This window comes from Cebus imitator, unplaced genomic scaffold (assembly GCF_001604975.1).
Source record: "Cebus imitator isolate Cc_AM_T3 unplaced genomic scaffold, Cebus_imitator-1.0 Scaffold56, whole genome shotgun sequence".
Taxonomy (NCBI): domain Eukaryota; kingdom Metazoa; phylum Chordata; class Mammalia; order Primates; family Cebidae; genus Cebus; species Cebus imitator.
The window spans coordinates 680919-693938 of NW_016107371.1; the positions used below are offsets into that span (position 1 = coordinate 680919).

Sequence of the window (13020 nt, forward strand, 5' to 3'; positions counted from 1 at the left end):
AGCAACAGGTAGTCAGAGCACCACATCTATTGGCAAATCAAGAGAGAGAGCAGTATAAATTATTTAGAAATAGGGAGGTAAATGACAGAAGAGACAGATAAAAGTGGAATGCAGCTGCCTCTAAAAAGGAGAGGAACACGATAGCTATGTATCTTAAAATATTATATTAAAATAGTACCTGCATTGTCTTAAAATATATTATTTTTTAAAGTGTGTGTTGACATTGTCCTTAAAAAATACAATTTTGAAATTTATTTGTTGAGAATGAACACATGGAACAAACCAAACCCTTGTTTTATCGTGTAATTTTCTGAAAATATGTGATCCATAAAGATTAAAAAAAAAAACCGTGTAGTAAGGGTCTGGCAGCTTTAGTATTAACTTGAAATAAAATATGGTAAGTTTTCCATGTCCTCCTTTATTTCCACAATCCATATGTACGAGCGAGATCCCAGTCAGAACTTCAAAGATACTTCACTCTTTGTTAGCAGCGGTTATAAATTACACCTTTGCTAATTTGCGTTGTTCCCAACCAGGAGAAACATTACCACAAAAAAAGTCAGTTTCATCCTGCAGTGTTTCCGTAGCAACCATATTAAGCTGGAAGGATAAAGCACCTTTGTAGCAGTAGCGTCTATTGAATTACAATGTAAATGTTGATGCCTGCCTGGAAACGTCAAATGACAACAGGTTTACAGAACGAATTCAGTGGTTGTTTGCCGCTCTGGAATCCCGGGCTGCAGAGTTGAGATGGAAGAGGTGCACCTGGCTATCTTAGTGTCCATTCAACCAAATCTCCTCACTTCATCAAAACCACGCCATTTCCCACCTGCCCAGCTCGTAAAAGGTTGCTCACCTGTTTAAAATCTGTAATATAGCTGATGTCTTTTATACAGCAGGACACGAAAAGTGTTTGTTGTGAATACGCATGTTAAAAATTCAATTACGAAACAGATCAAACTTTGTGCTTCTTTTCCCCTTTCAGCACAAAGTAAGTTTAGTCCCGTCCTCTTCTGCCACTGTCAAACAGCCCTGCTACTGTAGGCATTAAATGCCCTGTGACGTACTGCGCATTTGATTCTGGTTCACTTGGGACACCTGAGCTCGGCTCTCATTAGTTTCTTCGCTCGACCCATAATCCCTAGTGTTGGCAGGTGTTGCATTCCCCCAGCCCCTTTCTTCGCTTCGTCCAGTACCCCCACCTTCCCATCCTGGCCTTGGAGAAGGAGGAAAACGCAGCTTGAGGTCTACTCGAAGAACTGGCCCTCAACTTCCACAGGCTGCCACCGAGCTGCCAGCATGCCGCCGCTCCACTCAGGTAAACTTCGGAGTGAGTTACCTGCACTTGGAGAAGGGCCTTACCTGAGCGCGCCTCTGCCAATGGCAGCTCACCTGAGGGAGCTCCGCAGCCAATCACCATGCAGCTCGTCCCTCGGGCTTGTACCCTTTAGTGAAAGAATTCAGCTTCTTGCGAGAAAGTTACCTGTGGCCGCCCAAGTCCGCCACTTTCTGCTCTGTGTCCGCCCATTGCCACGATCCAGGAGGACTCTGCGCCGCCCGGCCGCCTCCGAGCTCGGGCCCCATGTGAGGGGCCCCCCCTTATCCCACCTTTCCGGCTAGGTGAGGGCGCGAGCGGGCGAGCGAGCGAGAGTGGTGAGGGGGGACGGAAAAGCAGAATTACCTGTAGCTCTTGTTCTGCCATCTCGGGCGCTTTCACACACCTTCACCTGCACAGACTTGAAAGTCCAGTTTCACCAGAGGCTGAGGCTCCAGGAAAAGGGGAGCAAGTTCATTGGATCAAACATGTCACAAGAGTCGGACAAGTAAGTGGATCACACGCGCCTGCTGCTGCTACTACCACTTTGGGCTGATGGCAACTGGTTTGTTATGTTTTTGTTTTTAAGTTGCTATTGTTGGTTTTTTTTCTCTCTTTTTTCTTTTTGGTGGATCCAGACTTTTCCGCATTATGTTTCTACCCTGGTTAAGGGGAGAAACCCTACCACAATGTGAATGTTTAATACCCCCTTTGGGCCTTGATAGTAAAAGTGGATTTTCCTTTTCCTTTCTCCCTTAGGAATGGTCTCAGCTCCCGCTCCCGGATAAATACTTGGATATTGCCAGAGGTTTTGGTAGATGGGCGCGGGGGGCCTGCTCTTCCCCTTCTGCTTTAGCTGCTCCCACCGATCTGGCGTTTAGGGCCATTTGGAAGTTCAGCTGAGTTCCTTCGATTTGTCCAAAGGGCCTGCTGGAAAAGTGGGGCTTGGCCGCTTTTGTGTGACCGCAACAAAGAGCTTTTATACCGAGGCAGAAACGGCCATCTTCTCGCACCGGGCAGAAGGGTGGGCGTGAGTGCACGCCCGCCTGTGGCCCCCGAAGGGAGGCTAGGCGCCGGGAGGTCGGGGGGCGCGGGGGCGGCCGGCGCGGTCCCCCAATGCCCCCACATTCCGCCTCCCTCCTCCCCGCCCCCGCCAGCCTCCCCTGGGTCCTCCCCCGCATTGTTTGGCCACCTTCCCCAGGTGCCTGGGAGAAAGCACCGTTCGCCAAGAGGGGAACTCGTGTGAGGCCTCGAGTTAGGGCCTTGGCGGCGCGCAGAGGGGCGCCTGCCACGGAGCGGTTCTCCCGAGCCTCGACGGCGTCTGCACGCCCCTCGAGCTCGCGGCCCTCCACGCAGTTGGCGGCCACCTCAGACGCGGCGGGCGGGACTGAGTGGGGTGCGCCGAGCCTTCTCGGGGGCTCTCGCTGTCGAGGCCGGGGGCCCAGGGTGGCGGGGCCGCTGGACTCGCTTTTTTTGCGTCCCGGGCGGGCACTCCAGACGCGCGGTGGAGCGGCAGCCTGCGCGGCCGGAGCCACCCGCGGGTCGCTGGGCCAGGTCCCGCCGCGTCACGACGGCCTCCCAGCGAGCCGGCCCCCCTCCCTTGCCCTCGCCCTCGCCCACGCCCTCGCCCTCCGGAGGCTTTGTGAGCCTGGAGAGGTGGGGCCTGGGCGGGCGCGGGAGGGAGCCGGAGGTGAGTCCCGCGGCCTTTCTCGGGATTCGGCGGGGACACTCCCTTCCCCCTCCTCTCAGGCGCGTCCGGGCCTGGGAACTGGCTGCGTCCTATTGGAAGTGCGCGGGGCCGCCCTTTTACTTTCCCCGGTAACTTTGCCGTGGCGTTGCGGCCACCCCGAGGGGACTTTCCTGAAGGTGTTTCGCCGGGGAGGGCCGGTGCCCAGAGGCCGCGGGCCGCCGAAACCTGTCATGGAGAAGTGGCGGGGACCCGTCCCAAGTGGAGGGACCACGAGGGAGGAGTGGGAAGGCCCTGCGGACCTGTTCAGGGGTGCAGGGGAACGACCAGCCTCAAGTTAAGGCCGCTGGTAGGTTAGGCGAACCACTGAGAACATGCGCTGTTACAGTTAAAAAGCAAAAAACTGCCAGATAGTTGTACCCAGTTAGCCACCGATGAGGAATTAACCGAGAACAGCATGCCGGAGTGGGAAGAACTAGCGTTACCAACAAGGGAGAGGGTTCGAGGCAGGTTAGGAAGGGGAGAGTGTGTGGTTGTCTGAGAATACCCCCAGCTCTTCCCTAGATCTCAGTCTTCAAGGAAACGCGACTCACGTTTGAAATTTTCAGTATCCAAATGCCGAGGTGACGCACGTTTTGGGGGTTTGTTTTGATCCTCGCGTCAAAAATGTTTGCAAATCTAGTTTACTTAATCGCGCAATTAACATTTGGTTTGACTGCCTAGTTTTGTGATACAACAGGACTCGAATTCTGAATGAAAACGGGTCGGTCTTTAACCAGTTCTACCTAGCAGCAATCAGAACAATGTGCTTACCATCAGAAGTAAGTATTGAGTGCCCGCAACCTGGTTTCACCACACGCATCACCTCGTTTTTATGGGTGATAAGTATCTGGGATTATGTATGCTTACATTTAATGAACGTTGCTTTTCTAGTCATGGTTTCCAAGACGAAATTGTGTACCTTGGGGAAAATAATCATAACCATAGTGCAAAAAGACAATTCGACCTGGTTTGTCTCGCTCTTCCTGGGCTGTTGGAACATGCTTTAAGTCACTATATGGCTTCTGGATCATTTTTACTAATTCTAGCCTAGTTTTCTTAATGTTACTATTCTAAGGGAGTCCTGGCAGGAGTGGGTCTGAAGCTTATGCAACTATGTGTGTGAGATGGGGTGGTCACACCGTGGGCCTTCCTTCCTCAGCAAGTGAGAGGCCCTGAAGCTCGAGCTTCTTCAGCCTCATGGAAAAGCTGCCTTACGAGGCCTGCCTGTAGTTTCTGGAAATAACATGAATGAACGCACACTGGATCTTCTTTCATAATCCCATTGAGATTTAGGCAATCTCTGGGGTTGCACAGGAAGATATATCCGGTTAACATGGCTTGGCTGAAGTAGCATTGTCTTTTTTACGGGGTGGACTTTTCAGATCTAAACGTTCTACTTTTGATGCAGTGTTGATGCTATCGCCAATTAAAACAAATAATTTTTAGGACATTTTGTCTTCGTACATATTTTAAAATTCTTTACTCCCCCATCTTAAATTTCATGAAGATTTAAGATCTTTTGTCAGCAAGCATGTGTACAAATGAAGCAATGATAGATTAAGAAATTCTTATTTTACTGTCAAAATGTATGAAATATATTCAGAGAATATATAGGTACTATGTGATTTGATACTCAAAAGTGTTTTTCATTAGGTAAGTGTGTTTTCTGATTACCTACTATTTGTAGCACATTCAGATAGGCATGATAGAGGCATGTGAAGATGGATAAGATGAGCCCTGTTCTCAGGGGGCTTACACTGTAGTGGAAAGCAACTCATGAACAGACATACTTTTAATGAACACAATGCCTGATAAGTGTCTTAACAGTTTCAAAAAATACAATAGTTACAAAAAAGTTTCTAAAAATACAATACTGGTCATGATAAATATTGCTTCTCCTCATCCCATTTTTGCCTTTGATGATTAATTTTAGTCATTTTGTGTGTTTTATATCAAGGAGTCTTACTGGTATTCAAATGGCTGAAGTTATAGGTATTTCATGTGGATGACTATATTTTAATTAAACTCTAGTCTTTAGTTTTATAAATGCATGTTTGTTTACATTTGGCTATGCAAAATATCTTTTAAGTTCAGAAACGTCAAGAATTTATCATATCTTCTTCAAACCAATACAAATACCCATTCACTTTTTCAATGAATATGCCTTGAATGCCATTGTATAGTGGGCATTGAGATTCACTAGTGAACAGAACCTAGTCCCTGCCTGCATGGTGCTTAGTGTGTGGGTGGGGTGGTGGTGGTGAGGGAGAGCAGACAGTAAATCCTTGTTGATAGTAAATCAACAAAGAAGTAAACATTTAATTAGATGATGATAAGACCTATGAAGGAAGGCCAAACCAGCTGGAGTGAGAATAATGGGGATGTCTTTTATATAGGGTGATCATGGACAGCTTCTCCAATGAGGTGAGCTTTGAGTGGAGGCCTGAGTCAAGTGACGGAGCAAGCTCTAAGATGCCTGGTGTAGGAGTGTTACAGGCAGGTGGAAGAGCAAGTGCAAGGGTCCTCGGGTAAGAGTGTGCTTAGCATGTTCTAGAACCACAAGGGCGCTCAGCATGGGTGAAATCAGAGGCAGAGATAATGGCACCATCAAGTAAATTAACATGATCAGTTCTCTACTAATTAATCTGGACAGTTGCATACTCAAAATAGTCAAAAGTATTCTTGTAATCGGTCTTGGTAGTCAAGTGACATTAATACCCAATGAGTAAATGATGAACCAGCTAATACTATCAGTCTTGTCTCTTTTCCAGAGTATCACCAGTTTAATGCTGAGGGGTCCAGAGTTCTGTTCCCTACAATGGATTAAATCTTGTACACTCCTTAATTCAGAGATGAATAAATGCACACACTCTAGAGGATCCCTGGGGATTCAAACTAAAAGAGGGACAAAGTGCAGATAGTGTTTGCTCAGACACGCCCACCTCCCTAAAACTTGTAGTGTAGTCTACTACCTTCAGCTGCCTTCTCCATTCCTTAACATTAGCCTTGTGCAAGATAAAAATTGCCCTTGCTGGCTTCCTCTTGCTCCTGTTCAGTTTCTACAAACTATATCCATCAGAAAACATGGACTTGTCCACTGCGTCTGGAGAACACTGCATAGTGTGTGCTTTAGTGACTTTCCCATCATCTGTGACATAAACTGACATACAGGCAAAGTTAACCTAACTGAAACAGAAGAAAATGCTGGACAACAGCACAAAAATCTGAGCTAATAAAAACAAGTTGAAGTTGATGCACATACTTGAAAATAGGAATCTCCACAGGAGATTTTAAAATCATTGCATTTCAAACTCATCTGAGTTTAAAACATATAAAATACAATCTGAGGCACCCAGGGTCCCAACCCAGCAGTGTTGAATCAGATTCTCCAGGAGAGAGCACAGGGAATCTGCATTTAAATAATGTTCCAGGCATTATAATTGCCTTAAGTAGGGCAACACTGTTTCAAATGAAACTTAATGTTGCTTTACCTAATAGATGCAATTTATATATAGCTCTTCAGGTGCATAGCCAGTGTGTAAATGAAAGAAACCTGTGGACTTTATGCTACATTGGATGAGCTCCTTCAGATATGATTTTAATGTGGTTATAAGACTTAGGCCTGCTGTTGATGTTGTTTGCTTTCATTGTTTTGCTGAACTGCTGCTTCTGGAAGAAAGGGGTCTTTTTGATAGGGCATATGTTTCCAGAGCTGCTAATGACCTGATTTGAAGTGATATCACCCACATGGGCCTCCACCAGGCTTGCCAAGGATTTTGCTAGGGTTTCTGGCTGAATGCCACTCATGTGTGAGCTGGTGTTCAATGTTTTGTGGGTTTCCCCCCCACCCCCAGACAGTCTTGCTCTGTTGCCCAGGCTGGAGTGCAGTGGCAAAATATTGGCTCACTACAACCTCCACCTCGTGGGTTTGAGAGATTCTCCTGCCTAAGCCTCCCCAGTAGCTGGGATTACAGGTGTGCATCACCATGCCAGGCTAATTTTTTTATTTTTAGTACAGATGGGGTTTTATCATGTTGGCCAGGCTGGTCTCAAACTCCTGACCTCAAGTGATCTGCCCCCCTGGCCTCCTGAAGTGCTGGGATTACAGGCGTGAGCCACCATGTCTGGTATTCACTTTTTTGAGGACTGTTGTTTCATTGAATTCAGATTCTATTTTGTAGCACAAAGTCAAAGGTAAAGAGTGCTAGTTTGATATTGATCCCTGGTGAAATGATTTGATAGGCTGGTGACTGCAATTTCATTTCTAAGGCTCATGGTAGCTTGAAGTATTACTCTGATAAGTCAGTACTAGAGCTGCTGTGGGCCTTTAGTTGAGGGTCTGTTCTAAACTGACTGCAGAGTTCAGGCCGTTCAAATGGGCCCAGCGCCACCTGACTTAAGGAAGATTAGAAATAAGTACTAGAACAATCACTGAAAAGCTATGCCCAGCAATTTCTACTAGGCTCAGGAAAGTAAAAAAGAGAATTTAAAAAAGTAGTTGGATAAATGAAACATACATAGAAGCATTTAAACATTACCACTACCCACTCACCTCAAGAAGTGTTTGTTTCATATGTATAGAAAATTCAAATAAGATTTTTTTGGATGTTAGGTTGTTAAATTTACTTTTTAAAAAGGCTTAGATAATTCAGGCAACTGCTTCAGTTCCTCTTTATGACTTTGGTGTAACTATTCATTTCTGGTTAAAAAATTAACAGTGGTTACATAGTATTTTTCCCCTCTTCCTCCCTCATTTAAACCCACATGTTCTTCTTGTTCCCCCCTTCCCTTGGTTCCTTTCTTGGCTTGTCTCCCTAATGTCGCTAATGTTTTTTTCTCCCGTATTGCTTGATGAGAAATGACAGCTGCACAGCTTCTGCTCATATAGATAAATGTGAGTCTGATTTTAGGTGCTGCTATAGTTAGTGAACTTTGCTGCATTCTTTTAGTATTTATAATATCAGCAGTCCACCCTTGTTACTTGGACCAAGAGGTGAGATCATGGCAGCAGATGATGTCAACTAGTTTAACCTTGGAAAAATTTAAAGTTCTTTTTAGTATAAGAAAAGCCTTACCCTAAGTTAATTGGAGTTCTCACTCATGATCTCTGGCATTCACATTAGGGCACTGATACTCTCTTCCTTTTCAAGAGGTTTTCAATGACTCTTGTTCAATTATAAAAACTAGGCCTAACCTGAAACAGGGTAGTGATTGGTTTGGCAGACTTGTCCAGGGAAAATTCCTTAACGAGCAGCAACAGGCTGGATAGGAATTTTTGCTTTGGCCCAGGAGGACTGGTGGGTTGCCTAGTAACAACAGCATGTCCCTGGGAGTCCCTCAGACATCTTCACTGGTCTTCAAATTTAGACCTCCAAATTTCAGATTCACCCTACCATCCACCTGTCTGCATATTTTCTTCCTTTGGATGAATCCAGGCTCCTCAGATCAGTTTGCTTATTTTTCCATTACCAGGAGAGTACATTTTATGTTGTAAGTTTCTTATAATGGTAAATGGTAAAAAGTACTGGATTATAATAGGTTCTAATGAAAGTGTATTTATTTATTTATTTTTGAGATGGAGTTTCACTCTTGTCACCCAGCCTGGAGTACAATGGCACAATCTTGGCTTACTGCAACCTCCACCTCCTGGGTTCAAGCAGTTCTCCTTCCTCAGCCTCCTGAGTAGCTGGTACTACGGGCATGTACCCCTAGGCCAGGCTAATTTTTTTTTGTATTTTTAGTAGAGATGGCCGACCACCATGTCAGCCAGGGTGGTCTTGAACTCCTGACCTCAGGTGATCCACCTGCCTCCCAAAGTGCTGGGATTGCAGCCGTGAGCCACCATGCTCAACTGAAAGTGTATTTTATGCTGTAAGTTTCTTAATGCTAAATGATAAAAAAAAGTACTGGATTGTAATGGGTTCAGTGGGATAGAAATAAGAGAGCATTCCTTTGGGGATCTCTACCTCTCATCCCCAATTATACTGGGAAAAGAGAAGTGTTTCTGCTTCATGAGTTTTGGTGAGCAGTAGTAATATTATTTGTAAAAACAGCACTTTTGATTTGCCACATACAATACTCATCAAATAACACATTTTAAGAATTCTTATAGGAAGTACTAGAAAAGCTGGTACATTTCAGGGGATTTCAATGTATATTTTGAAAATAAGTTAGAGTTCTGGAGATTGTTCATGCATTTGAATGGGCATTCAGTGGAAAGCAATCTGCCTGTGGCGGATGAAGTGCTTTATTTTACTTTGTAATGAACATGGCAATGAACTTTGTGGGGAATGCTTCACTTTCACTCTCAAGGAAATGCTTCCTTTACAAGTGTGAATGCAGATACCCTCCGGAACAGAAACGGAAAGTAAGAATTGCTTGTGGCTTCTTTTTATTTTGGCGCCTGCCTTTCATCTGAACCTTGAATTTACAAATATAACAAAACCCTGAGAGCCAAAGTGTCTTCCTTTTTAAGGGCCATGAATTTAGATCAGGGTTTCAGGAGACAGGGAAGGGTTGAAGTGAAGGAAGGAGGAATGGAAAAAGAAAAGGACAAGAGGGAGCAGGGAGAAACTGTCTAACTGTTGTGAGGTTGCAGTGTTTTCTCAGTGGAGCGTGAGTGGCCAGCATGGGCTGCCTTTGGGGCCTACGGTGTGACGGCATGTGGCTGTTTGGCCTCCTAGATAACTGGTTTTGGTTTTAATTTGCAGCCTAGAATCCTAGAGTTAGGAACAGCCTTCGGAGTCAATCAAATGCAATTCAGGGCTTGTGAGTGGGCAAGTACAGGATTTTGATCTAAAAGCCTGGTTTGTGGAGAAAAGTATCTTACATTTCTTCTGTGTTTCATTTTGGGATTCTAAGTATAAGTTGAAAATTTAAAGTTTTAATTAGTTTGAAAACGCATACTTTTTTTTTCTTTTTTAAAGGGAGATTGAGAGCAGGATAAGCACTGCATGTTTACTTCTTAAGCAATGAACATGAGTCTGTGAAATACCTGGGTAAGATTCTGATATCATTACTGGGAACTAAAATGGACTTTTCTTCCCTCACTCACCCGAAATCATTGTTTTTGGTTCTCGGTTCAGTGAGCCCCATAAAATAACTGCCTTCTGTACTTCTTGGATCTAACTTTTCAAAGAAACAAGGAACAAAGGTAGCTTTTGCCTCTTTCTCGGATTGCCAATAAGATAATTAACATAAGATCAGAGGATTCTTCTTTCATTGTTTTTCATCTGTAAAATGGAGTTGAACTAAATGATCTCTGAGAATAATCACCTGCTCCAATATTGTGCGTCTCATTTTCTCCCTCCAGAGTGGTCTGGGCTGATGGCCGTTCACAGCAGGGGCCGTGAACATTAGCAAGACAGGAGGTTACAGGCACAGTGGGACCTGCTTCTGCTCCCAAGCCCCCTCACCTCCTTTATCAAAATCTACAGTGGTCTGATTCAGATGACCAACAGATTTCTGGCAGGCAGGAGAAATTCAGAGGGTCACATGCAATTTAGAAGGGCAGCGAGGCGGTGAAATCAATGGTTTAACTAGAGGACTCCTGCACAGCCTTACTGGGCTAGTAGAAAAGTGGTACAAGAAAATCAGATAAAATGGGCTGGCAGGGACGCTGAGAACTTCTTCCCAGAGACAGCCCAGGAAGTGGTTCATTCTCGCAGGCTCTTGGAGTGAGAGTGAGGCAATATCAGAATGAATAGAACATTGACTAAAATTTAATAAGCTGAAAACCTTAAATAGATGAAAGGAATGACCTCCTCCTCCTCCTCCTCCTCCCTTTCCTTCTATTCTTTCCCTTTCTCCTTTTTCCTCATTCTCTTTCTTCTTCTCCTCTTCTTCTCCCTCCTCCTTTTTTTTTCTCCCCCTTCTCCTTTTCCCTATTACTCCTTTTAATAGAATGTAATTCACAGACACCCACTGTCAAAAAATATTGCCAGGAGGGTAGTTTAGTAAATGTTCAGAAGACATTTCAAATAATATAAGGATAAGAGTAGCAGCTGCAGCTTCACTTCAAGATAAGGTGATATATTATTTCACTTCAGGGCACACAACGATCATTCATTTAGGTCAGTAATAAAATCTCTGGTATCCCATTGTGTTATAGAATTTAAAAGTCTCTGAAATTGACTTTTTCTGAAGTTAGTGGCCCCTGGTAGGTTCTCATGTTGGAGGGAATTTTGATTAGGTCACAGAACATTTATTTATGTTTCCCCTGCATATTGGGATTTTTAAGTTGCTCTGGAGTCCTGGTGTATACTTTTAAGAATATATATGTCTAACACATTTTGGAAAACAGTTTTAAAGAGAATAAATACCTCAATAGAAAGTCGAAGAGCATGAGTAGACAAATTCATAGAAGCTGTATAAATGGCTAATAAACACAGAAAATTATATTAGCTGCAAGCTGTATTCATGGTAAGAAAAATACAGATCATATATCAGAGATGTTCTAAATTTCCTTGTCAAAAGGGCTAAACTTAACAAAACTGGATTTGGGTAAAATATATTTTTGGAGAATTACAAATTACCACAAACTTTCTGGAAGGCAGTTTGGCAAAACTCGTTGAAATGAGTCTACCCGTTGACATCTAAATTCCGGTTTCAGGGATTTGTCTTAAAGACCTAATCAAAGATATTAAGTGCCACATCATTTTTAAAAGTGAGAAATCAAAATAATCCTAAAGCCTGGCCATAAAGGGCTGGTTTAGTAATTCATGGTTTAATGGGATGATGGAACATTATACAAGCATTATAAATCACATTATAAAAAAATCTTTAATGATAAAAGAAAATGTTCATGATGTATTATATCAGAATGTTCATAGGCATAAAAGAAGAATAAAGGATTCAGAACACACAAAAAAGTTAACGGTGGTTTGCTCTCTTAAGGATAAAATATAGGTACTTTTTTGTCTTAGTGTTTTTCTCTGTGTTTTCCTAATGTGCTGATATAAGCTTGCACTGCTTTTGTAATTAAGGCTAAATTTTATTTATGCATTTATGTATTTTTTTTTAACTTTTAAAGGTTATTTATAAAAATAGTTATTCTGCCATGGAGACATTTAAAAATAATACACACATCTCTAAATAAAACGGAAAAGCCAGCTTGCTGCTTGCTTGTTGCAGGTAGAACTGACCTGATCCCCTGCAGAAGTCCCTGCCCTCTCCTGAAGTCCCAGGAGTACCACGCTGCCCTCACGCTGGTACGCTGTGTGTTCGTTCTGCGCTATTCTTCAGTGACTGTAGATTGGTTATCTGTGTCTCAACAACCTTGTCGTTTTAGAGTTGCATATGTGTTAAGTCTAACTATTAAATCCATTAATATTCTTCAAAATAGCACAAGTTGGTATAGGAGTTTCCAACATGTGTATAATCTGAAGCTGAGGAATGACTAAGAATGAGAGAAACTCAGTTGGTTCCACTCTGTGGGCTGCGTGTGTCTGCGTAGTTTCATGCAGCAGATTCTCTGGAGGCAAACCTGCCAGCCACCCCACCTCAGACCCCGCCTGAATGTTCATGGGAGAGACTTGGTGTTGGGCCCAGTTTTGAGATCTTTGGGAGGGACAGGGAGAACCTGGAATATGACTTCCTTTAAAAACAAAAGAGAGTTGTAGGCAAGGTTGAGGGTTTTTTTTTTTTTAATTTTATTTTCTAGAATAAAAATTTATTTTTTTTCAGAGTATAGACTTGCTTCTCCCTGGAGGGCCACGCAGTGACTCATCTGAGTGCTTCTGCAAGCTGGTGCATATATCATAACAGGCCAGCTTGGGTCTGTTAGTTAAGCTGTAGGAGATTGCATCATAGGATTTACTGCAGGCGTCTTTAATGGAAGCGTTGTTGCCAATGTGAACTTATTTGCTTGTCAATCTATCAAACAAGCCTCCACAGCAGGGAACACAAAGTACCTGATGTGAACTTGCTGTGTAAACTGGCCTTCCAGAGTCACTTGAAGTTCCCAAAATTGCATTAG

General features: G+C 43.7%; 1 protein-coding gene across 3 annotated transcripts in view; it reads left to right on the forward strand.

The window, feature by feature from the left end:
- The first annotated feature begins 295 nt into the window (after positions 1–295).
- Positions 296–13020, forward strand: part of GRHL2 (grainyhead like transcription factor 2) — a 184557-nt gene continuing 171832 nt past the window's right edge. The window contains exons 1-2 of one of the 3 annotated variants that reach the window (XM_017528899.2): positions 296–1620; positions 1736–1823. In XM_017528899.2, the coding sequence (XP_017384388.1) occupies positions 1804–1823 (20 nt within the window). In that variant the 5' untranslated portion in view covers positions 296–1620; positions 1736–1803. Of the gene's footprint in view, positions 1881–3106; positions 3513–13020 lie in introns of those variants that run through there. The other 2 variants (XM_037738646.1, XM_037738645.1) reach the window with 2 other exon arrangements.